General features: G+C 40.3%; 1 protein-coding gene across 1 annotated transcript in view; it reads right to left on the bottom strand.

Moving 5' to 3' along the window:
- Positions 1 to 321: 321 nt before the first annotated feature.
- Positions 322 to 26,689, bottom strand: part of KLHL14 (kelch like family member 14) — a 96,327-nt gene continuing 69,959 nt past the window's right edge. Inside the window, exons 4-9 of the mRNA XM_082699601.1 lie at positions 21,038 to 21,127; positions 13,444 to 13,522; positions 7,171 to 7,361; positions 6,931 to 7,089; positions 3,545 to 3,702; positions 322 to 615 (exon numbers count right to left, since the gene is read on the bottom strand). Of these exons, the coding sequence (XP_082555727.1) occupies positions 475 to 615; positions 3,545 to 3,702; positions 6,931 to 7,089; positions 7,171 to 7,361; positions 13,444 to 13,522; positions 21,038 to 21,127 (818 nt within the window). The 3' untranslated portion in view covers positions 322 to 474. The remainder of the gene's footprint in view (positions 616 to 3,544; positions 3,703 to 6,930; positions 7,090 to 7,170; positions 7,362 to 13,443; positions 13,523 to 21,037; positions 21,128 to 26,689) is intronic.

Raw genomic sequence — 26,689 nt, 5'->3', positions numbered from 1 at the left:
GAATATAAAATCAAGTGGCAATTCCTGTGATGCAGTAAGTATTTTAGTGGGTCAAATTCTGAATCATTCATGAACACAATATCCCCAAAACTTCAACATAGATCACATGCAGGTAGACTACAATGCACAATACTGATCTTAGGTCTCTCTGGGGGCACTCTTCCATATTATATCTTTCTCCTTTTGAATGTTAAAATCCATGTGAGGAGTTTTTGGAAAGCTGGGACGAATTAAAACCTGTCTGAAATGGAAGCATCTGTCATCACAGCACGTTTGGTGTGATCCGAGTTCCAGACACGGTTATCTGTTCAAGAGCAGGTCTTTTTCTTTTGTAGTTACTTGGAAATATTGTTAGAAACCAAGGGTGGATTCCGGCAGTTATACCATTAGAATGCACTGTTCCTAGTATGATCGCGATGTCACCTGTCACCGTCTCCTAGAATGTGATACTGTCCATTTCAGGGCTTGCTGGTGTTATTTGTTGTAAGGGACGCAGGCGGGCAGGATAACCGTTGCACAGGCTGGGCCTGCCAGTGGTTCTGCTACATCTCCTTCCAGTTCTGTCCAGGTGCCTTTTTCCGGACAATAGCATATTGTAGATGACTTGTAGGCCCCCTGTAATGGCAGAGCAGGGGGCATTTAAGGAAGAATGTTCACAGACGTGTGACAACAATCTTATTTATCACATTTGCATTGGAAAGAAAACATCAATTCTCTGCTCTTGCTAAAAAGTTCCAAATGAAAGCAGTGGATTTTATTTTTTTTTTAATTTTTTTATAAATTTAAAAATTTTTAAATAAACATATAATGTTTTATTAGCCCCAGGGGTACAGGTCTGTGAATTGCCAGTTTACACACTTCACAGCACTCACCATAGCACGTACCCTCCCCATAACCCCACCACCCTCTCCCTGAAAGCAGCGGATTTTAAACTGTTTTATTCGAAGAGGAAATTTGAGAGTCAAAAGATTTCAAAATCTGTGTGTGTGTGTGTGTGTGTGTGTGTGTTCCTACAACACCTAGATGATCAGCAAGTCCTTTAAAATAATTGACCAAAAACTTGAATTTGTCCAGCTGGTTTAAGTTAAAAACAAATAAACAAACAAACTCATCTTTAAAGATTTTATTTATTTATTTGACAGACAGAGATCACAAGTAGGCAGAGAGGCAGGCAGAGAGAGAGGAGGAAGCAGGCTCCCCGCTGAGCAGAGAGCCGATGCAAGGCGAGATCCCAGAATTTTGGGATCATGACCTGAGCCGAAGGCAGAGGCTTTAACCCACTGAGCCACCCAGGCGCCCCACAAGCCCATCTTTAATTTTTCAAATAGTTTCAGTACAATGGATTTGAAATAGTTACATCACTCTTCCATTTTTATTTTACTACTATAGAGAATCAGAGCTGGCATTCAAAACTAGCTTAAAATAAACTGGAATAGTGGGCTTGCCAACTTCTTTGCACATTGATTGATTGATTGATTGATTTTCAAGTGGCTACATGAGAAATAAAAAATGTCTTTAATCTTGTTTCCTTTGTTAATGTCTAGGGGTAGTGCTTGTCTAACGTTTCCCTTCTAAAACCAGATCCTATTTTTTTTTTTTTTTTTTTTACCCATTTGGTTTTTATCATAGGCAAAACCCAAAAATTCTAACCAGCCTAGTCATTAGTTTTTGAAAGTGGACTGCTGGTGTCTGGTTCCAACTGCGTACGCTTTTAGAGCTTACTCCTGTGTCCCGGAGATCAAGCACACGTCTGAATATCTAGTTACTATATATCAATATATATCTGCCTCCTTATAACTAATATCCACTGAAAACTCCCCCAAAACTTTATCTAACAGGGGCACCTGGGTTGCTCAGTGAATTAAAGCCTCTGCTTTAGGCTCAGGTCATGATCCCATGGTCCTGGAATCGAGGCCCGCGTCAGGCTGTCTGCTCAGCGGGGAGCCTGCTTCCCCCCTCTCTCTCTCTGCTTGCCTCTCTGCCTACTTTGATCTCTCTGTCAAATAAATAAATAAAATCTTAAAAAAAAAAACAAAAAAACAACTTTATCTAACAACCTTGTTTGATCCAAAACAAATAAACCCCCAGTTAATCTTGTAACACCAATCTATAGCTAAGAAAATATGAAGACGGTCATCATTTTAAAAATGAATATGTTGACCACAGGGCCCTATAAGTCTCCTCATGTGATATAATTCCAACTACGTGGCTACCTCCTCGGGTGTTCTTGGCAAAAAAAGAAAAAAAAAAAGAACAGAGGAAATTTTAAACAGAAAAAAGCTGATCTTAATTATGAAGTCCTTATGCCTAAGTGTCTGTTTTATAGTCCAAACAGAGACAGAGACTGTCTTAAATGACCTTGCAAGGCCGTCATTCGCCTATTCCAGAACACCAGCTCTTCTCTATGATAGCTGACCCTGGTTTTTGTTTTGCTTTGTTTTCTCTACAGGTTAATGGTATGGAAGAAGAAGTGGAGTGGGGTAATTTTCCAGATTGCAAGAGATGGATGAGATATAATAACCAAATGCAAGTGAGACTATAGGATCCTGACTTGAACATATCAACTTGGAATATATATTTCCATAGGAAATATTTGAATATAGATTAGATATGAAGGAATTATTGTTAATTTTGTTGGGTGTGTTGATGGTATGTTTAAACACATGAATAATTTTTTAAAAGGATAAGTACCGAATCATTTAGGGTGAAATAATATGATGTCTAGAATTTGCTTCAGATTGCTTCAGTCAAAATGTTTAAAATGGAGGACAGATAAAGTAGAGCAAAATCTTGACAGATATTGAAGCCAGAGGCTGGGTTTACGAGAGTCCACTGTACTCTCGTTTTTTGTGTGTGTGAGCTTGGAAATTTTCATGATAAAGACCGGCCAGAGTCAAAAGCAATGGCAAATAATATATCCTAAAGAGACTTTGTGGATATTTAACAATTTCTAGTTTTTATGCCTCCCTGGTCAGAAACTTTCCAGACAATTCAAACAATTCAATGAACTCTGCAAACAATTTCAACAGAAAGTTTGTAAAACCACTTGTGTCTCACTTTCAGTTGGAAAGCCGGAATCACAAAGGCAGGCACATAGGATAGAGGCGGAGAACCAACCACACATTTCGGGAATCAATGGATGAGAAAGCAAGCCAGCTCGACCACAATTCACTGATTGTTTTTTAATACTTGAAGTGACTTACAGCCTGAATACAAGCATGATACTCATACTTGTTTCTTCAGATTTAATTAAATAAATTTATTTGAGAGAGAGAGGGAGAGCGCAAGCAGAGGGGGGAGCAGCAGAGTGGAGTGAGAAGCAGGCTCCCCGCCGAACAGGGAACCCGATGAGGGACTCAATCCCAGGACCCCAAGATCACAACCCAAGCTAAAGGCAGACAGATGCTTAATCAACGGATCCACCCAGGGGCCCCAAACATGATACTCTTCAAAGGTTTCTGCGTGGATGGTAACACACATGGAGGGAAACACAAAGCAAGAACAAAACAGAGAGGAGGAGGGTGAGGTAACTGTGGACACATACCATACTCCAGCTGTAGCCTCCCACAAGGTAGATGCTGTCATCGAGCACTGCACAGCCAGGGCCACTTCGACCCTCTAAAATGGGAGTTTGGAGAATATTCCACTGGTCACCTTTTGGGTCATAGCATTCCACGAGCATTACGTCAAGGTGGGAGAAACCTATGGGACATAGCAAAACGGAAGCACATAAGAATGAACTCTCAGGGTCCTGATTCAAGGCTAGGGCTTCTTTTTTAAAAAGCTCTAGAGCCAAGAAATAGCTAATTGTATCTCTAAAGAGACAAAAGCATAAATTTACTAGTGAAATTGGGAGACATGTTACAGAGACCTAAAACAAACAAACAAACAAACTCTGGGTATTTCCAATTAATTCAAAGCAAGAATGTCTGACTCGATGTCATTGGTAAATGTTGATTATATGGGGGTAGATCTTATTTTAAAATGTTTACTAAAACCTTGGATTAAAAAGATTTAAAATAATTAAAAGCAAACATTTTATAAAGTGCTTGTAATAAGCTAGTTGTCTGCCAAATGCTTTATGTAGATGAATTCACTTAATGCCCCTCATCCTATCTCTGAGATAGTTAAACATTATGTTCATTTTACAGATGAGAAAACTGAGGGATAGAGAGAGGTAATGACTTGAATAAGTCACACAGCCAGCAAGTAGACAGGCTGAGGTTTAAACTCAGGCAAAGGGGCTTCAAAGCTCATATTCTTACAGACTAAACTGTATCATTTTTCCTAAATGAATATTTAACTCTCTCAAGATGTTTTAATTTACTAAAAACATGATGTTTAGCAACTTTTACCTTTTTAACAGTTTATTTACTTATTTATTTTTAAATTTTTTACTTATTTATTTGACAGGGAGAGACAAAGCAAAAGAGGTAACACAATTAGGGGGAGTGGGAGAGAGAGAAACAGGCTTCCTGCAGAGTGTGGAGCCCAATGTGGGGCTCAAAGCAGGGCTCCATGCAGGGCTCAATCCCAGAACTCTGGGATCATAACCTGAGCCAAAGGCAGACGCTTAACGACTGAACCACCCAGCTTCCCAGTAGTTTATGTTTATAAATAATTATGATGGTATGAATGGTTTCCAATATCTACTAAGGGTTAAGGTAGAATCAGGGGCTACTTCTGCTGAGGGCTTCTTACTCTGATGAAGTTTCTCAGTGACTGGTCAGTAAGCATGTTGTAGAGAACAACTTAAGATCTTGGGACTCTACTGGAGCCCTGCTTTTTAATTTAGGAAGTCAAAAATCTGTAGAGGGAGAGCTTCATCGAGCAGACCAAATCCTAAGTAAAATTTTCCTCTATTTAAATGCATGCAATGGATATTTGCTAGCTGACAATTATAATGCATACACTAAATTAATCAACTTATTGGACTCTTCAAAGTAATTGAGAAGATAGACCAAAAAGTAGAGTAATTTTCATACTGGAAGAGGTGGACAAATTATTTCAGGCCACTGAACTTCTTGTGTAACTTCTTATGTAAAATAAATCAGATAGCTTTGGGAACAGTAGAACAAAGGGCTTACTGGAATTCTGGGGTGTATTCCTCTCCTTTATCATTAAGATTATCGACGATAATATACGTGACTGAAGATTGGAGCAAATTCCCAGGGCTGAAGTTCTAGTGGCATCACAGAAGGCACTGTGCCCAGTACATGTATTACATATGTTGATTGTAAGCCTCACAAAAACTACCAAGGAAAGGATAGTTATCCCTCTTTTATAGAGGTGAGGTTGAGGGTCTTGAGTGAGATCACACAACTCCAAGTGCATAACTGGGACCCAGACCCACACCTTTCCCTCTAAGCCGTAATGATTCCCTGAGTCAACCTAATTATTTTTTTTTAAAGATTTTATTTATTTATTTGACACAGACACTGAGAGATCACAAGTAGTCAGGCAGAGAGAGAGAGAGAAAAGCATGTTCCCTGCTGAGCAGATGCCCGATGTGGAGCTTGATCCCAGGACCCTGAAATCATGACCTAAGCCAGGGGCAGAGGATTAACTCACTGAGCCCCCCAGGTGCCCCTGAGCCAACCTAATTTGATGTGTGTGTGTGTGTGTTATTTCTCATTTAGGTTGTCATTCCCCAAATCTTTCTGTTCAAGTATAACCTCAAAATTCAAGAGTTCCTAGAATGTTTCGTCATTATTATGCAAAAGAAATTAGCAGAATTCACATTTTAATATAGAAAGCTACAAAAGTAATACTATATACAAGTATTTTGATGTAAAGGAATGGTGTATGGATTGAAATGAAGGAGCAGCAGTAAGAGAGAAAAAGAATAAAAAAGGAAGAGTTATAGCGGCAAAGATAATCTCCCACTGAGCACAGAGGAGAGCAGCACGGACCAGGATATTGACATTTAGGATTGAGTAGGAACTTGGAAATATTTACATAAACATTAAGCCGGTGTGGTCTTTAATTACATTAGGGGTACATATGTATTAGGAAATCCAGAAGGAATGTCTATGTCTAACCCTGTTTTTTGAGATGGGTGTACTATGGAAAAATAAATCCTCAGCTATCACACGTGGATGGCCTGTTTCTCTTTTGGGTCAGTTTCAAGGATCATGGAAGGTCAGAGCTGGAGGAGATTTTAGCGATCAGCTAGACCAGTTTCTTCATTTTCAGGTGAGGAGACCAGGGCCCAAAGTAGTTCGGGGACTCTTCTCAACACCAGAGCTCTCTTAGCTTCCCTGTTGTGCCCAGTGTGCTGTGCACGTGCATAACATCACACGCTCACAAACTACAGAAAGTTGTAGTCATACACATTATGGAGAAGGAAAGGAGCCCAGACGAAACTCTAAGAATACTATGTTTTAAATATTTTTTTATTAATAAAACAAAGAATTTGAGAGTCATAGAATGTTTGGAATCCAACTCTTCAAAGAAATAATTCTAAATTTAGACATGAAATTCTATGAAATGTTTTCCTTAAGAAAAATCATGTATTAGCTTCTTTGTGCATCTATGACTGAAGTTCTTTATGATTACTACAAAAAACAATTTTCTGGAAAAAATTTATTACTATAACTTTGGTGATAAGGAATAATTTATTTTACTGAATTCATTGTTACAACAAATTGTTTGTGCTTTTCAGTTATTAATGCTCTCGTTTTTTACTTTCTGTTGACATCATTATTCATTTCTTTAATGTGTGCAGTAACTTAAAAATAATCCTATCTGCAGAGGAGCCAAAATAAATGCTTGCCCAAGGGTACAGCTAATTTACACAGAGTTTCTTTTATTTGGTCAACATGTTTTTTACTTGGTTAACTATGATTATCTAACGAGAAACCCCCTTAGCAAGAAACATAAGATGCAAATGATATTGTGATTTAAAAAAAAAAAAGAAAGAAAAAAGACCTTTCAAATGATTTCCTCCAATTGCATACAAGCGATCATTCATTACAGCCAAAGTGTGGATGGCGCGTTTTGTGTTCATATCTTGTTTTCGAGCCCAGACATCCATTACGGGGTCATAGCAATATAGCCATGGGACATATTCTCCATTGTGTACACCCCCTGTGAATTAAACATATACATACAAGTCAAGAAAGAGCCTTGGAACTGAACTTGGTAACAGAAAGCAGAGGAATGACTTGCCTGAAATGTAAATTTTCCCATTGTGCACTGCTCCCGCGTGAGCTGCCAGAGGCTGTGGTAGGGAGGACACATACCGCCATTCGTTTGTTTCTAGATTATAGCACTCCACGCTGGACAAATAGCCGGTTTCGTTCCTTCCACCAATAACATATAAATGTTTGTCCAGCCGACATGCATAGAAACTGGCTCTTCTACAACGAAAACAACAACCCACCGTAAATCACAAAAGGAACTCAGTCAGGCAAAGGAGGTAAATCCTGCTTTAGAAAGGGTGGCAGGAACTTGGAAATTGCACATACAGCCTCCTCCAAATCTGAGACCTTGACAGTAGTCATATGCCTTGCCCCCTCTGGTTAACATTTTGGTATTAAAGTAAGAGTGGAGGAGAAATTCACCGACTCTGTTTCAGATCCTTTTATCTTGCTTTTTTATACACTGTAAAGAGTGTTCACTAATGTTTGGGATATTTGGTATCACAGCTCAGTAAGACAAAGTGAAAAATGAGGTAGATAATGTAACAATAATAAATTATCTTGACATTCACTTTTTTCATGGTCCTTCAAGGGTCATTGTTCCCAATTTATAAGAGAACTACATCATCAAAATTTTTCTTCAATTATCATTTTTTTCCTTCCCAGTACTACTGCAAATAGAGAAACTTTTGTGAACTGAATTTAGTGTTGAAATTTTGCTCTTACATAGCCTCTTGTAGGAAGTTTAGTGATATGCCTTTTGGTGTTCCTTCTTACAAAGCTACAGGATATTTTTTAGTATCTTTTCAAGAGTGGCAATTTATTAAATTTTCCCATTATGCCTTCAAAGGCCAAAGGCACCAGCTGTGTTGAAAGGACTGAAAACAGGGAGATCAGTTCTGAGGTAGACCATAAGGGAGGGTTGAGATGTTGAGGACCTGAATGAGAGTTTTACGGAAGACCTACAAGAGCTGAGGCTAAAGATCTATTAAAGGAAGATCTAAGACTTGGCAACTAGTAAGACATAAGAGCTGAGGGAGAACATGTGTTCACAGGGGACTAAAAAATTTGGAGTTAGGATGACTAGGTTGATATGTTGAGCAAGTCCTGGACCCTTTGCTCCTTTTATCTCATTGCTGCTACTGGAATAATATACTTTATGGGGATAACATGAGATCCAATACTGAATAAGTACAGTGTTTAAGCGCCAAGCCCCTCAGAGAATATAACTTGTTTGATGAATGTATAGTCTTCATAAAAATTAGTGCCAAGACTCTTGGGCAATGGGAGTAGTAAGATCAAGAGTCCTAGAGGTTTCTATCGGGAGTTTCTCTAACTTGTGTTTACAAAGTGCCAAAGCCTCTGGGAAGCAGTAAACAGCATCTCGATTAACAATTTAGTCTCTAGAAGAGGTTGCCTGGCTACGTGATTTATGGGATGGGTAACCTTTGACATGTGACTCAGCCCCTCTCGGCCTCAGATTGCTGCTCTGTAACGGGGGCTGTTAACGATACTTTCCATACAGGGTTATTGGCAAATCCATATGTCAAGTGCCATCATAGGATCCCGCATTGTGTTTATGCTTTGGAACCATCAGTTAACATTACCCAGATAAAAAGGTTTTTTAAAAATCAGACATCAAAAAAAAAAAAAAAAATCAGCCATCAAGATGTTTGCAAGGGAACGTTTCTTAATGACATTTATTAAATTCTTTTATGTTTGTTTAGGTAGTTTATTACTATATAGGTAATGGTATATGTTATAGAGGGTGATGGATTCAGTTTTGTTTTATTTTTTCCAGCTTTACTGAGGGATAATTGACAGAATTGTAACATGTTTAAAGTTACGCTGCAGTGATTGGATCTATGCATACATTGTGTCAGAGAAATCATTGATTTAAAAATTCTGAGATTTCCTACTACAGAAAAGTAAAAACCCATTTAAATATAATATTAGGTTAAATATAATATTAGGTTCAAAACAGTTGCAAAGGTAAGTGCCCACGGATGTCCATTGCTTCTTTCTATTTCTCTGACTAGACTTGGGTTGTGCTCTCATTGAATATGTTAGGTCACAACTGTCCTACACGTGCTTTTACCTTCTCAGTTAAAATGTTTCTTTGGAAAGACTGACCTGTCTACAGGAATAGACTGAAGGAACACAGATATTTCTTTGCATCATGGACACAACAGTATGTCAGTATTCCTCTTCCATATGAGGATTCTCTAACAAGTCTTAGAGCCTCTGAAATATTTTTACTGAAATAATTTTACTAATAATAATTTTACTAATTTTACCACCTTTAAATAATTTGGACTATGTGGGCTGTAAGGTGTTGGGTTCTTCTATGTGCCATATACTGGTCTAGAAGAGAAAATGCCTGTTAGTCATGACAAGCGTGAAAACCCTTCATTAAATAAGTTTAGATAATGAAGAATAAGAGCAAGATCTCTTCGTGGTAGAGTCTAAATTTCCATCCAGTCTAAATTTCTGTTCTCTCACTTTGTCCTGGTTTCTTCCTTCCTCAGTGATACTGAGTGAGCCTGTCAGAACTTGCTCTCTTTTAAGCAAGATTTTCTTAATTTGATGCTTGGTATGTACTCCTAACTTTATCCACACAGTGTCACTATTAGGATCTAAATGGGAAAAAAAAATCAGTAGGTTTCACTTCCTGACTAAAAGTGCATTTTTATGTAGACATTCCAATGGTGAAGATTCTGAGTCTCTGACTTACTCCCTTGCATGCCCAAAGTAAAAATTCATGAAATGCATTATGGGAGCCCTGGATAGTTCATGGTCTGTCAGAAACTGCAAACATTTGCTCCAGGCTAAAATTTTACCATACCAGGTCTCTCCTGGGAGTGTTCCCTGACCCTCCTCCCCACATGAAGAACACAGGATTAGGGTATTTGTTTTTGTTTTTTGTTTTTTGTTTTTTTTTTTTTTAGTAAACTCCAGATTACTGAAGATTTTTAAATGGGATTATACTATGTGTATTTCAAATTGTTCATCTCTCTCTCCTCCAGCTCCTCCTTCCCTAACACCAGAGGCAAAATTCAGTGCATTGTGATAAGTTAAAAGAGACAGCAACCTCCCAGCAACTTCTACAAACATATTTTGAACCTTGCATATTGTTGAGGTCTTTGCTAGTTCTTTCTGACCCCTTAGGGTGGTCAGTTTATATCCTAAAGCATGAGGCTGAATTACTATAACCTTAGCTCAGCTTGAATTCTTGACTTTCACCATCAGGTTTAAAAGAGGGCAACACATTTTTCAAACAAAATATTGTCTCATGTTGTTGTTGTAAGGCTTCTAGAAACAAAATATTTAAATTTGGAAACAAATCTTTTATGTATTTGCTTCTAGCTTTTCTCTTATTCTATGAAATATAAACTTTGTTGTTGGTGCTCTCCAAGGTGCTTTTTCTTTTTCTTCTTCTTTTTTTCTTTTTCTTTTTTTTTTTTTTTTTCTGCACTAGCTAGGAGATATGGTGTCCATATGACTGATACCTAAAATGTATATTTTTACTGGAAAAAAAGTTGCCAGAGCATTTCCATTGATCCTAGTCTCAACATTTAACCTCTTTTCAGGGAAGAATCAAATCCTACATCTGAGACCGAAACAACTCAGTAGCATTACATTTAAACGTATATTTTCCTGCAATCATTTCATATGTAGCAGGGATGCAGTTTGTGAGTTCACTGAGTAAACCTAGAGGCAGTGTGCCCATTTCCTGGCTGAACTCGGTGGGAGGGGCATATTCTGCAATTTTATTACAGCATTCTTTGGGAAGCTCTGATTAGGTGAGCCATCCTAAGAGTCTGTCCAGTCAGTTCTAAGAGTAGGTTACCCCAGAGGCGGTTTTCAACATGTTTCTATTATTCTCAGTTTGGTAATTTCTCAGCATAACTACTTCTCAGCCATTTGGTAGCAACCAAAGGAAGGAGGGAGGTGGCGGCGCGTCTGGTGAACCTGATTCATGATCGATACAATGCAGAATTAACTCATTTGAATGTTTCAAGAAACTTTTTTTTTTTTTTAAATCTAAAGGTCATCTCATGTATTTTCTTCTCTCTCTCTTTTTTTTTTTTTTTTTTTTTGTTTAATCACTAATTAAGCCACGCCAGTCACTGATCGTGTTTGGTACTTAGAGTGGAGGCTTGGCAATGACAGAAAATTTTCCTTTGAAGTTATGGATTGCTGCTTAAATCAATCAGCCCATAGGAGATCTGGAGCTAGAAGATTGACTGGGCATTTGTGAAATCTGCCTTTCCCCACTCAGCTCTATAAGGAGCTCTTTATTTGGTCTATCGGGTTGATTGTTCGAGATCTAAAAAAAAACTTCTCTTACTAGGGACCTGACATGATATACCATAATGACTTAGAAAGAAACGTTAAACAGTCCATCCTGTCAACGGTGGCTGCCGGGCGCCGACAGACCATGGCAGGTCTTTCTATCAGGTCAATGAGCTGCTAAAAATTGTCTAAGTAGGACCCTGCCATGATAGGCCATAGTGCCTCAGAGGAAGTCATTATAGAATATCAAGTAAACAATACACATTTAAAAAAATTACTAATTAGGTTTTGCAGCAATACTTCTCGTCCTTAGGGGCTCTACAGTGAGATAATTGACCGCGACGTGAGTTATGCCTCCCAAACCCAAGGCGTGAAGGTTAATTATCGTGGTGCGCAGCCCCCAGCAAAGGGGACCATGGTGAGGAGATGCTGCCATTTCAAACATATTACGGATATTTATTTTTAACATTTTTTTAAAAATAAAACTTCTCGGAATGGTTTTGATTAAAGGGTAAAGTGATGCAGCCACCATCCGAGCCATGAAGAAATAAGCTCAAAGGGAGAGAAACAAGGCCCCCTGGAGAAACACATCAGGAGGTTTCCACGCATGCATGTATGCACAAGAGGGGGGCGGAGAAGTTTGTCAGGATATTAACTGACTTTGTATGGTTTCTTGAGGTACCTTTGAACGACACGTTCCTAAAAGTGTCGTGGTCCTTATCTTGTGCCTCATCATCTCCTATGCATAGTTTTTAGTCTCCCAAAAGATGGCTTTAATATACAGAGTTTTCTCCTAGCATTGACGCATACGGTCTTCCTGCAATGATGCACGTTTTCGAATAAATGATATTACCTGAAAACTTCCTGTTCACTGGAATTTAATATTAAGGCTCTAAGTTGATCTTAGTGTATTCTAACTGAATGTTTATAAAAATGATGTTAAAGAAGAGTCATGAGGGAAACAGGAAAGAATATTATTTCTTAAATAATTCATTTGAGAAGAAGAAATAGGTTGTAGCTTATGGCTATTATGTTGGATATGTTGCTCAAGAGGATGCTGAAATATTATCTGAAAAGAATCGAATGCTCAAAATTTATTATTTTTTAAAGATTTTATTTATTTGACAGGCAGAGGGCGCCAGAGAGCACAAGCGGGGGTTTGTGGAGGACGGGGGTGTGGGGGGGTGGGGATAGGGAGAGGGAGAAGGGGGGAAATCCCTGCTTAGGGAGCCCAATGTGGCACTTGATTCCAGGACCCTGGGGTCATGACCTGAGCCAAAGGCAGATGCTTAACTGACTGAGCCATCTGGGCGCCCTGAGTGCACAAAAGGGAGTTTGCATGTGCATGTTAAGATGAAGTTGCATGTAGGTAACAGCTGGAGAGGCAAACTGCATGAAGGCAGTAGCCACTTGTCCCTTGGCAGCCAGGAGACTCGGGTGAGATAAACACCAAATACATCAGGGGGAAAAAAAAAGACAGCTTGCAAAACTGTGGTGTTTTTTTGTTTTTTGTTTTTTGAGCTAACAAAGGACCTGTTCTTGAATGTACGACGGGAGGAGAGTTGAGAAGGCAGATGTCCAGGATTTGAGTTAGTGAGACCAGAAAATTTCATACTGCAATTTCTGCATGAAAATGGATACCATTGTAAGAATGGCGTTCTAGATTTCATTTATAGAATTAAGTATATTATCACTGAGAAAAGTGGGAGAGGAGACACAATTTTAGCTCCACTTGCCAAAAATCCAAACCAATGTAGTAATTGAAGACAAGCCATACAATTTTTTTCTCCCTCCATTGGAACCAATGATTGACTTATTTGATTGTTTTTTTCTCCATTGAGTTAACAAAGTAGTTATTCTAAATTGGCCAGGCCAAAATTTGCATTTTGACTCATATGTCTTTCATTGGCTCTGTTTACCATAATTTACCAAAGAAACCCATTCGACATCCATGCTTCCTGTAAAGCAGCCACAAATGTTTCAGACATAAGAAATAAACACTTACCTTTCTTGCATGGGTGGAAGTTGTATCCAGCTATTAAATCGAGGATCATATCGGCTGACAAAATTTGTACTGTGTTTTCCTGTAAAAATATATTTGAGACATTTAAAACAGATTCCTTTGTTGTTTTGCACATTTAAGAGTGTTTATAAGATGTCTCTGTTCTCAGGTGACACCCACAGAAGACTTAGGTTGGCGGGACTATCAAACACAGTCTGAGAAGCAGTCTGTCAGTGGAAAAATAAATGTGCCCCTCAACTATTTTTCCTTTTTTTCTTCTCTTGCTCTCCATTTTTACTTTCCTTTCATCTCCCTTTTTCCTTTCCTTTCTTTCTCCTTCCTTCCTTCCCTCCTTCCTTCCGTTCCTCTTTTGGAAGGAGTCAGAATAAAACTAAATCAACCATGAGAATAAAAGCAAGTATGTTTATCAAACCAATCTTACCACAAAGTTAGGGGACAAATTTCTGGGTTTGGTATTTTTTGGCCTTAAAAACATGAAGTTGTTGTCTGTAAATAATCAGTCCCAGAGACTACTTAGTGCGCTCTCTCTGGTGAGAGTCCCCCCTGCTTTTTTTTAATGATCCAAGAACCTAGCAGTGGTTGAGTCAGCTCTCTCCCCATGGAAATAATAGCGATCAGCGTAATAAGAGTTTGCTGAAGGAAATCAGGTTTAGCTTGTGCACGTCACGTGAGTTTGAGGGAAGCACAGTTGCAGGTACACATGTGAAATGGGAAACAGGAGTCCCCAGAGCTGGTGAACCAGCTTATCCCCTCTGTTGAGCCTTGGAAGCATGGTGATGCCTCCAAGGCATTAAAATGAATCTTATTTTTCACACAGATTGACACCAAAGCAAGAAATGGAAGGAAAAGAGTGCCTTCCATTTTCTGTGTAGCACCTGAGATGACAGTCATCTAAAGCACTTGAAGTTTTACCTCTGAAAGTCTGCTTTTGTTCTTACATGTGTAACTACACATGGAAATACAGGTACCAAACTCCACCACAGGAATAAACAGATAAGAGAGAGTGTGTGTGTGTGTGTGTGTGTGTACATGCTCACACAGGCATGTAAATCCAACATAATTACTAATTACATAAATATACTGAGTATTTATTATATGTGTTATGTGTTCTAGGTTCCGAGAATATATTGGTTAATAAGAAAGGAAAAGTCCCTGTTCTTGTAAATAAATAAAGAAATACGTATTTTCAAGCAGAGATGAATGCTATAAAGAAAAGCAGGGATTGATGGGGAGAGGCTAGTTTAAATAGAATCATTCCTTGCCTACAGATGTCTTCTGCCAGCCATGCAGGTATCTGCAGAAAGAGTCTCTCACACAGGCGGCCAGGTGAGTAGAAAGTCCCTGGGGTTGGCCATGAGTTTAAAACCAGCAAAATGTAGGGGTGACTTGGACAGATGTCAGAGGCATAACAAGGTCCAAATACAGTGTACCTCGAGGACTTGTATAGGGTTGTGCCTTCTGTTATAAGAACAGTAGGAAGCCACTGGAAGGTTTTGAGCTAATGAGGACCATGGCCTAATTTCTCTCTTAGAAAGATCACTCTGGCTGTTATGTGAAGAACAGACTATAGAGGGGCCACTCTGAGAGCAGGGGAGCTGTCAGAAAGCCATTATAATAGTCAAGGCAAGAGCTGATGGTGGCTTGAATGTAGGTGGAGGCTTCAGATATGGCCAAGTTTGGGATCTATTATATGGGCACAGCCAATATCCAATATTCCAAATTCCGTATTCCATTTCCAATATTCCAAATATTGGTATAAGAAAAAGTAAATAATTAAGGATGGCTGCCAGATTTTTAGCCTGAGTAACCAGATGGAAGGTCATGAAAATTTACTTAGGTAGGGAAGATCAGGCAAGAGCAGTGTGTGGGTTGGGAAGAGAAACCATTAGTTCTGTTTTGGACTTAACCTTGAGAGGCCAACAGGATCTCAAAGTGGAAGTGTGGTAGGCCACTGGCTAGGTGAGGCTGCCGATACAAACTTTAGAGTCATTGGTCTAGAGATAGTATTTAAAATCATAGAACAAAAGGAAACCCTTTAAGCAGAAGGTATGGGCATGGAAGATAATGGGTCCTGGGATTGAGCCCTAGAATACAAAAAGAAAAACCAGCAAAGGAAAGGAATTGTCAGAGATAGGAGGAAAAGTATATTTTGGAAGACATGTCGAAGAGTGCTTCAAAAAGACGAATGGACAACTGAAAATTGACCATAGGATTTGGCAACATGGAGGCTGGTGGTGGCCTTGATAAGTGTTGATTCAGTGGACACATAGGATACCCCTCATTAGAGACTAAGATCTAAGAAAATAGATGCAAGAGGAAGGCAACACTTCTTAGGACTTTGGCCGTAAAAAGGAGAAGATGATAGCTGAAGGATGGAGCATCAAGAGAAGGTTTTGTTGGGTAGTTTGGCTGTGTTTTTTAGTCCAGAAGTACTGGAAAGTCCTTGAACAGGCCAGAGGGAATGATACATAGGACTTAGATTGGAGCAGAAACAATAATAGGAGGGAAGAGAAAATACATGGGTAGCAACGGAGATAACTGGCATTGGACTCAGTCATGGCAAGATGAAGATTTTATCTTCTTATTGCTTCTATTCTCAACGAACTATGAAGCAAGGCCATCAGCTGAGAGTGAGGAGGGAGGTTTTGGAGAAAGAGGCATTTGGGGAGAAAGAAAACATGAGATGGCTAACTTAGAGGGCGGGAGAGTATACTGACCAGGGAAATTCAGTATCATTGGCTAGTAGCCAGTATGGTTCATCAGTAAGCCGGTACAACTGTGCAGTTTTCTCCATCCACATTCAGTCACTCAGGTACAGGGAGAGGGTGTGTAGAGTTTTGGGTTTAAGTCCTGGCCAGGGCTTTACTAGGCAGGCATTGTGGAAGGAGAGATGGATGCCAAGGGATGCAGGTATAGGTGCCAATGTGATTGTGGGTGAGCAACATAAAGCTAGTGAGGAAGGAAGGAAGGACATCAGAGGACGATGGACAGTAAGAAAGTGGTAGGGTAGAGTGAAGGAAGTGTCATGTCCAGGCTGAGTAGTAGCTGCCATGTGAAGGGGCAGTGGATGGTAAAACCTGAAGACATCCTTTAAAGTGGTGGGTCTTAAGGTTGTGGAAGTGACAATAAAAAGCTAGTACAAAGCTACCTGCCTCCAATAATAAGTTTTGTGTCAGATGCGGGGGGTAGAACCCAGTGCCTGTTAGAGGGAGTGGCTGGGAAAACAGTACTCTCAGAAGATTGCCAGGTTTTGACTAGAAGAGAATGGACGTGACCATTCAGAAGAGAGTTCAAGGATTCTGAAGATTTTGTGGATGTGATATCATGAGTTCCAAGGACCTTGTGAAAAGGTCTGCATGGTGTGATTGGGTGGTAAGTTACATTTCATTTGGGGGTTTAAGAGTTCCAAGAGTGAGAATGACCCAAAAGACTTGGATTCCACAAAGGTAGCCTCAAGCTTAAGGAAGGATTCCATCTAGAGTTGGTTTATAAGGGAGTTTTTGTAGAATGTGCAATCATTTCACTCTAGAAAAAAAAAAAATTCTCGATAGGCTCCAAGGTTAATTCCCCAAAGCACTGGAAGATAAATGCTGTTAATAGGAATGTAGAGCATACCCACCAGACATGCAAGTGTTTCTCTGTGAAGTCTGGTTTAGAATTTCCGTGTGGAGGAAGACATATGCCTCCTTTCAGGAATGGGGCAGAGTGCCTTCTGGTAGAAATGAGCAATGCTTGCTTTGGTTGTATTGGTAATGGCCTTCACTCAGAGAAAAGGCTAAGCAGGGCCTGGTGTGATATGGATAGAAGATGAAGAAAGAATTTCCAGGGGGCAGGATCAGTGGTATGAAAGAGGGGTGAGGATGGAGGACTGGGGAGAGTAAAAGAAGGGAGGCATTCTGGAGCTGGCAAAGGATGTGGGGAGGAGATAATGAACATCAGAAGAGCTGAGTGTTGGTGGAGTCAGGGAACTCCACTCCTTTCATTTCTTCTGATCTTTTCCATTTCTTTCCTAACCCTTCCCCAATGTCTCCTCTTTGTGTGATGATGCCCTATCACCAGACACCGCTGTTGACTGTTCCTCAGCTGATGCGTAAGTGGGGCATGGGGCGGCAGTTTTCAGTCAGTGGTGAAAGAAAAGAAAGGGGAAGGGAAGGAAGTCTCCTCCGAGCAGTGTTTTGGGGAGTCCATCATCACCATCAGTAAAGGACAAATGTAAATTGGTTTTCTATAAGCTGGGGCGCTGATGGAATATATGCATATGTATTAGAAAATTATAATGCCTTCCTAAGACTAATGACATGAAGGGAGTTAATAGGATTTAATATCTATAGCTGACTAGAAAAACAGTGTATCCTGTTTACATTTCCAATAAGTAATATGTTTTGTGATTTCAAATTTTGGTTTTATAATCAAGATAATAGATAACAGATTATATTTGTATTTTATGAGTACATACATGGTTTATGAGCATGTATTAAAATTTACAATACTGTATTTCATTCAAAGACATGCATCTTAGGCATCATTTTCTAAGAACTGAAGTTTAAGATTTTTGTCTTTGGAACTGACATATCCAAAGCATTTGAATTCACGGATTTTTAAATTTTTCCTCCCTGGTAGCAATGAAATTAAAGTTATATATTATCATAGGATTGCTGTTCTTTATAAGTTTTGGTATTAGCTGCTTACTTTTTAATTGCATAAGGTATTATAATACGAAAACCCTGTATTTTTGAGATGACTGAGCCCTTGCATGGTTTTCTAAATGAGAAGTGATGAGGAGTTCTTTGGGAATAAGAGCCACTTTCCACTGTGATACAATACTGACTTAATTTCACAACATCAAAGGCAAAAGCATGACTGTTATTTAGTATCTAGCAAAGTACATTATGTCTGCCTGAGAGGGAAATGTTATACAATGGTTGAAGATGGGGGCAGACAGACCCAGTTCGGAATCAGCCCATCTTGGTACAAGTTGTGTGCCCTGGCAAGTTCTGTCATCTCTTCAGGCTCAGACTCCTCATAGCAAAGCTAGAACAATCATGCAACAGGCCTCCCAGGATGGTTGGGAGGCTTAAGTAAAATATGCAGGTGAGTGCTTAGCAAATTCTTGGGAAATAGTGTTCAGTAACTATTGTTCACAGTAAAAAAGAAAAAAGTGTGTGTGTGTGTGTGTGTGTGTGTAATGGTTGCCCAGATGGTTGGAATATGAAGCTACAAGAAAAATGTCTAAAAGATGGTGGTAGAGGTGTGTTTGGTACCAAGCCCCAATACCTCTACCAGACTGATGCTGTGCTCCCCAGGTCGCTCATTGTTATAGCTGCTCCCTTTCTGGGGAATCGCTCTCAGCTGTACAGGCCATATCTCTGCTCACCCTCGCCCTGACCTGGAGGAAGGCCTCAGCCAATGACAGAAGACTGGCCTGCTTGCTTACTGACGTGACCAGTTCTCCTCTGTTTAGGAGAGCCAAATCAGTGGTTCCTCAGCATTTGCCCACATCCATGCAAATGACTTCATGTGCTAGACACATCGGGGACAGATAGAATGACTCAGCTTTGCAGGTAGGACTCCCACAGCTCCATAAGGGGGTCTAACAGAAAAAGAGTTAGCGGCCAGCCCCAGATTGAGAGTAAACGTAAAATTGAAGTTTTACTAAAAATTCAATTCTGAGCCTCCTAGTGGCTAAAGCGAAAGAAGAGAGACACGTTAAATCACACGAATGCATTAGTGGCAACTGTCCAAAGCACACAATGCCTCAGTGCTACAGTCTGGCAAGAACTTGTCACATAGCTCTTCACACAGGGCACACTGCATAGTGACAGTGACAGGTGTCCCTGCCGTGAAGGCAACACTATTTTCTACAGTCTTTTGTTGCAGCATATTCATTGAGGGCTTTCAACGGAATTCCTGTTCCTCTCAGGAGTGGAGAAAGGCAGATGGGTGAGGTCCGATGGCATAGTTTTATGGGAGTCTGAATTAGTCTGGAGCTAAAACCTAGACTCTCTAGACCAGAGGAAGGAATATGTCCATTACGCTCTCCCCTACCCACCCTGCCTACTCAGTCTCTCAGCTCTGGTAGAGAAGATGCGGGACAGTAAGCAGATATAGGTTCTTGTGAGGAGGAGGGGGCACAACCCGGGATCAGGTTTTCTGTGCCGCTGAAAAGATCTGTCTCAGAGGAATGGGAAGTTCATAGTGTTTTGTGAACACCAAGTGGTCGCACCGGTACGGACATTTTAACAGAGACCTGCTCCACCTGGGACAGGAGATCGGCTAAGAGGGCATCATTCCCCAGAAATAGGACTTGGCAGCCTTCTTTTGTCACGTGTTAGTTTTAAGCTGGCCTTTAGGAAGATTGTTCGGCAGATTTGTTGCTTAGATAAACCTGATGGCTTTGCACTGTTCACTTACGAAGGGTCTATTCAATTCAGATCCCTTCAGCGATTTGAGGAAGGGAGAACAGGTTAAACAGTAAATGGGGAGTTTACAGCAGATTGCACATCTGCCAGCGTTTTCTGGGGACATGTCAAGTCTGTCACTGCAAAGATAAGTTAGAGGAGAGATATTAAATATCTCTTTTGTTCCTGTTCTAAACCTGTTTCTCACAAAGCTCAGGAATTGTCCCCTTTGGAACGCTGAAGAGAGGAACCAACACAGCTGCAGGTTTTGAGAAAGAACATCCTGCTCTCGTCAAAGAAATGTTCCTAGAGGGTGGCCTGGGTTGTTTTCCTTGAAGATTTTCTAGAGTGAACAGATGTAACAATTTTCTATAATTTGCCTTGGTGCAGATGCTGAAAGAGAGCATTCACAATAAAATATATGCAGTATATGTAATTTCGCTTGGATGTTCTGGGGGTTTTAGAGTAAAAATGTGTACCTGCAAGCTGTTTTATGGTTTCTCGGTCATAATGATCTCTGTTACACAGAAGGCTACAACCGCGACTCCTCCTTCACGCGCAAGCGTTCCCAAAATACCTCGATAATTTCGTGTATTCTGCAAGGCACAGTGCTCTCCCTGTGTTGGCTTGGGAAGGGTGTTAATATGTTCAGTTTCTCTTTGTGATGCATTTACGAAATAATCCCATGAACGGGGAGGAGGGCGGATGGTCTTCGAAAGGAGCCCTTGCACCAGGCGCAGCCACCCCAAGGCCAAAGAACTTGAGCTGGGGTTAGGCATTATGACCGCAGATAAAGCTAATTTGTGGAAACTGCCTTACTGTACTGATAAAACGGGAGAAAAGTGGTGGAGAAGGTGGTGAGAATTCTTAATAGCTGCAGCTTGCTACCTGCCTCTGGGGAGTCTGTGCTTAATGCTCGTGGCGTTCCTCAGGGGATGGATAAGGAGAGGGGCCGGGGCGTCACTGCGAAGCCAAATCCCCAGACAGTCAATGAGCGAATGCTCTGCTGCGTGTGTCCTCTGCCGGCTCAATGGTTGACCCTCCCTCCAATTGTCAGCCCAATTTACCGACTGTTGCATTTGTCCCTGTGCACAGAAATCTATTTTCCACAGTAATTGCGAAACGGGCTGCTACCGGCGTCTTCCACAACACACATACTTGTTGAGTTCAATAGTTACCGTTGGGGTTCCACTGGTCCTCTCCACCCAGCACAAACAAGAAGTTTTCTACCTCCACAACGCAGTGGTGGGCACTGTTGTACGGCATAACTGGAATTGGGGAGGGAGGGGGGGAGAAAAAGACGCATGAAATTCTCCATCTTAGGACTTGATACCTTGGCGCCCTAGTTATTTGCTTCCACCAAAGGGCACAGAATGTGAGAGTGAGTGGGAAGGAAGACCAGAGCATAAGCAGCAGAGCGGGGAACCCACCCATCCACAGGGGCTCAGCCGTGTGTGTGTTCCCGGCAATTTCAAACCCAACCCCTTTTGACTAATTTTACATAATGTTATTCGGCAAATTAGTCAAGGACAACCTGTCATGCTGCTTTCGAATCTGAAGTTCTCCTCACCTGCCTGATGATGGGGATTGCATTCTAAAACAACGACCGATCCTCCCAAGCGGTCAGAGCTGGGGGTTATTTCTTGGAGGAAATAACCCTGCATACACTTGGAGCCATGAAGATGCTCTGCCCAGACTTGGTTTGCTGGCAATCTTTCCAGAAACAGACTCAGGGTGCTCGGGAGCTTTTCTATTCCACAGCAATGAGCAAGCTGAATTTCCATACAGTTTTAAGTTTTTAAATTAAGGTCCTGCTGATTTAATGCCTTCTCCAAATGTATACGCTTAATCTCCTGTACAATGTCATTAGCAGCACAATCACACATTTTCTATCTATCTGCTTAGGAGCTCTTCTGGAACAAAGATAAAAACTGTCAGGAATATCACAAATATCCATTCCCTTGGTCTCACCCTTCCCCCCCCATACCCCCTCCCGGCCCTCCTGAGCCCCAGTGTGGTGGCTGCATGACCCACCCAAGCCAGGTTTCTCTGCATTTGTCTGTTCTCATTTACATTCTCTTTCGGGGACATGCACAGGGAGGCCAGGACAGCCCGGTCAGCCCGTGTGCCGCACAGCGCTGGCCTCTGCTCTTATCGTCTCATATGGCAAATGTAAACTCACGCGGAATTCGTTATCATATCACATGCGGTGGTTTGGACCCAGTGACACCAGTAGGAAAAATGATGTCCTTGTTCAGCTCATCATATGGGCACCTTAAATCTAGGTGAGGACAAATGGGGAGGTGATGTGCATGTTCAGGCAGGGAACTTATTGCTTGACACGGATCAACAGAGCACTTAAGAAACCAGTGCAGTGGGAAATCAATATGAGTCAGGGCCAGCTCTTACTTTGTGCTCTTTTGCCAGTGCTGAAAGACAGAGAGCCTAGCTTATAGCCAACTTATTTTGGATGATATATATCTCTCATTTCATTTTGTTTTCCCTACCTTTTATTTTTCTCAGAACGCACTTATGCTGGCTAAGATATGTAAATACCACGAATAAGGAACAGGCATAGCTTTGAAATCTGTAACACAGCTTCCGAAAGAGCAAATGAGATCATTTAAGCTTCTTACTAAAGGATTTTAGGAGTTTGGGTTATTTTATTAGTTATTTATTTTTTACTATGAATATTCATTGTTTTTGAACTTATGTCTATAATGCCAGAAGGCCTTGGTATAGAAGACCCTGATTTCTGTGATAATGTGGAAAACTATATGTGGATTTGTATGGTCCATTAATTAGGTCACTGACTTGGGGAGTCATCTTGGGAATGTCCTTTTGTCCCTCTACCCTAAGGTATCTCTTTGGAAAATGCTTTTAGCCATACAGCTCTGCAGAGATACCATCTAGTTTCTCAGAATCCAGTGGGGCAGAATGTGCGTTGAGTTTGCAGACCAACAAAAATGGAATGGGTTTCGAACATCAAAAAAAAAAAAAAAAAAAAGATCATCATTGTTTAGATGATGATGCCAGTTCCCAAAGAGCCAACAGAAAACTAGGCTACTCATATGTGCTCGATGCTGTGTCCATTGGGAACAGCCCGGTGCCACTCCAGTTCTTGGTCGTATCATCTGGGCAGTGTAGACTCCCAGCATGTTTGCCATCCGCAGGCATCTATTCACACGGGACGCAGGTAGGAGGCATGGGCTATAACCAACTTCTGTTATGATTGCCACTCTTGTGATATTTGAATTTTTGGTCAGTTCAGTGCCCAAACTTTATAAATAAGGAAAACCTGTATTGCCATCTTTTTAACTAGAAGTCCAGTTCGATAATAGAACGCGATCTCTGAAAATATAACAACCCTTGCGTTTTGTTCTTGCCGTTTATTTGCTCCCACTCAGGCAGGCAGAAATTAAGTGAAGGAAATAATACATGATTTATTCTTAAGCCTCTTTTTCATTTGATTACCCCTATTGTTCCGCTTTATGCAAACAAAGGACAACTATTGCACTAAACCATGGAAACTTCAAAATAAGAGAGAAGCTTTTTGAAGTCCTCATATAAAGGCTACTTGAAGGCATTCCCATTTTTTGCTCTTGTTTTTAAACCTTAAACGCTGTATATCTTGGCTGAGTATTTTAGTATTCTCATTCCTGAATTATTGTCTTTTCTAAATTATTGCCACGAATCAGGAGGCTATAAATACACACAAATAACTCCTTGAAATCATTCTGAGTGTGTAACATTCCAAATTTATTAGAAAAAATCTATATTAAATCAATGTTCGAGTTTTGCAAAAGACCTAATTTGACTTCTGATTAAACCTGAAGCAAAACAAAACAAATAGGGCAGTGAGCGAGAGCAAACATCTGTTTAGAATGGCACTGGGCCCTGCACGTATTGATTACCCTTTTAAATAACAAGGAATCCAGGCCTGACCCTTTCCAGATTTCTCGAGAGGTGGGTGCCTGCCTTGCCTTCACAGGCGGGTTTTGGAGGAGAAGTTTGTACTCATGTTCATATACAGCCCGGTGCGAGTTTTTAGCGTGTCAGTCAGTGAGTTAGAGGGAAAGGGTAAAGAGAAGCTAATCAGGATGAAATGAGATTAAAGGCTGTCTAATTTTACAGCAACTGTGATCCATCAGCCACTGTGAAAGTGACAGTGGAAATGAATGATGGAGACAGACAGGTGGGGCTGTACATTTCACTGATTTATCCTCAAATGCACTGGGCCTTATTTTATTGAGTGAACATGACCGCATTTATCATGACTGTCATCTAAACCCACTTCCCTCCATTTAAAAAGGTCACTTTACTCAGAGGGAGTAGGAGAGAGGCACTTTCAAATCAGATTTAAAATCTCATAACACGTGTTTATAAGGCCCTTTGTGAGAATTCTAAACTTTACTAAACAAACCGAAAGTGCCAGAAGGAAAAGCAGGGGGGAAAAGCCAAAAAATTAAAAGGAAAAAAAAAACCTTTCGTCACCTGAGGGAACACATTTGTTTAGTCTCTGAATCGGAAGCAATTTGTACCACGTTTCCCTTTCCTGCCCCAAACACCCGATATACTATCCTAGCCTGGGACATTAAATAAAGCATTTACATTTAGTATTTCTAATTAAGAAAGTGGGAAGCAAGTAACACTATGAAAATAACTTGGACAGGATATTAAGTCATAGTATTTACTCAGCAGAATGACTAATCATCACACACTCAAGAGATGTTAGCAACTGTTACAAGCGGCCATAATTTACTTACATACCTGTTCATTGTTTTCTCCTAAATTTAAGGCCATAAAAAAAAAAATCTCAATTACACAAAGTCTTTTACTCCTCCCTGTACCAGTGCAATGAAGTGTCCTAGAGAATGTTATGCACAAAATGGGTCTTCGTGGATATGACAAAGGAGAGTCAAACCCTCTGAGTATTTTGTGTTCCTTCTCATTCTGCTAATCACCATTTACCGAACATACACCATGTGCCAGACACCGTTCCGGTGCTATAGATACATAGGAAGAAATTAAATAGGTAATTATATTCATGTATCGTTTTCTGTATTGTATTTCCAAAAATATAACAACGGTTTTGTTTTTTTCTTGCCATTCATTTGCTTCCATTCAGGCAAGCAGGAATTAAGTAGATGAAATCATATCTGATATTATAATACACGAAAAAACGCAATATGTGATAAAATATATCAAGGTTTTATTTACCCACATCTTTCACTTAATACAACTAACTTCAAAGGAGACATTATTCACTTGTTTTATCTCTGTAAGGAATATTGAGAGGTTAAGTCACTTGTTGAAGGTCATACTCAGCTAATGAACGGCAGAGAGAGAATCTGAACACGGGGATGACTGGATCCCAACCCACACTCTTGTCCATTTCACTCTACTGATTTTCAATAGGTGTGTTCATCCAACCAGCAAGTAATTACTGAGTACCTGTGTGTTCAATGATGGTGCTCTAGAAATTTCTGTGTAATTTTTTGTATTGAACCATATTTTAAAAGTTTACTATTTTCATAATGAAAAGAATCCTTAACTAGAGCAAGGGGACACTCCTATAATTGTTTTTTAAATAAATCCAGATACTCAAAGAGTTGGTTTTCTCAAAGGAAGATACAGTTGTTTGATGAAACCGATGGTCAGAAAAACACTAAAAAAATCAGCCAGTTAAGGATAGGTAGAGTCCATTGGTGGAGAGTTTTTATTTAAAAAAACAAAAACCAAAAAACACTGAGGTCATATTTCGACCTTGTAAGCAGATTCAAAGTATCTTGGGTATAGAGGCACTTTTCCTGACATATGAAATGTGCAGAAGCTTGTTGTATTTATGTGGGTTTTATCCTGTTAGAGACCCACACGACCCTGTTTCTTCCCATATTTGTCTTAAGGAATATATATCTCTTCCAGCAGAAACTATAAGTATCCTTCCTAACAATACATTTTCATCAACATCCAAAGAAGAGACTGAATAGGGCGGAGGTAATTTACAGGACTGCTAGATAAATGGTTGTTGAAAGCTTATCATTTGGCTGTAATGCTATGAGGGGCCTTGATTTTCTATTGGCTTCAAACACTTAACCTTGCAAAACTGTCCAATATGAGACAATTTAAAAAAATTTTTTTAAAAGAGTTTATTTATTTGACAGACAGGTCACACAACTAGGCAAAGAGCCAGGCAGAGAGAGAGGAGGAAGCAGGCTCCCTGCTGAGCAGAGAGCCCAATGCGGGGCTCAATCCCAGGACCCTGGGATCATGGCCTAAGCTAAAGGTAGAGGCTTAACCCACTGAGCCACCCAGACACCTAATTCTTAAATTTTTTTCAAAAAAATTAATGCCCATGGTAAAAATGAAATTTTATTCAAAGTCAAGATATGCAGGACCATATGTTTTCCTTCTATCCCTGCCCCTCAGCCTTTCAGTTCCAACCATAAAGGCGATCACTGTTAGTGTGATCTTGGATTTCCCTTTAGAGAGTTTATATATAGGAGTCATTCATTACCTTTATTTAATACAAATGGCAGCGGCATACTCTGGGCATACCTTGCTTTTTTGCACTCAAGAATGCATTCACTTCCTCTTTCTCCACCAATCCAATATTTGTTCAGCTGCTACTCTATGCTGGGGAGGTTACGGCAGAAAAGAGCATCAAGGAACGTTCCAGTCAGGGGAAGCATGTAGTGCGCATGTCCACATGTCCACGAGTAAGTAGGCACTTTTGTTTCAAATGACAGGAGCAGTGAAGAAAAGTACAGCAGGGTCAGAAGACAGAGAGTGATGGGGGTGGGGGATGTCGCTAGTGGTTAGGGAAGGTG

The sequence above is a fragment of the Mustela nivalis genome, assembly GCF_964662115.1.
Source record: "Mustela nivalis genome assembly, chromosome: 14".
NCBI lineage: Eukaryota > Metazoa > Chordata > Mammalia > Carnivora > Mustelidae > Mustela > Mustela nivalis.
The sequence above is the reverse complement of the archived record's forward strand: the minus strand, read 5'-3'. Positions and strand labels throughout refer to the sequence as shown.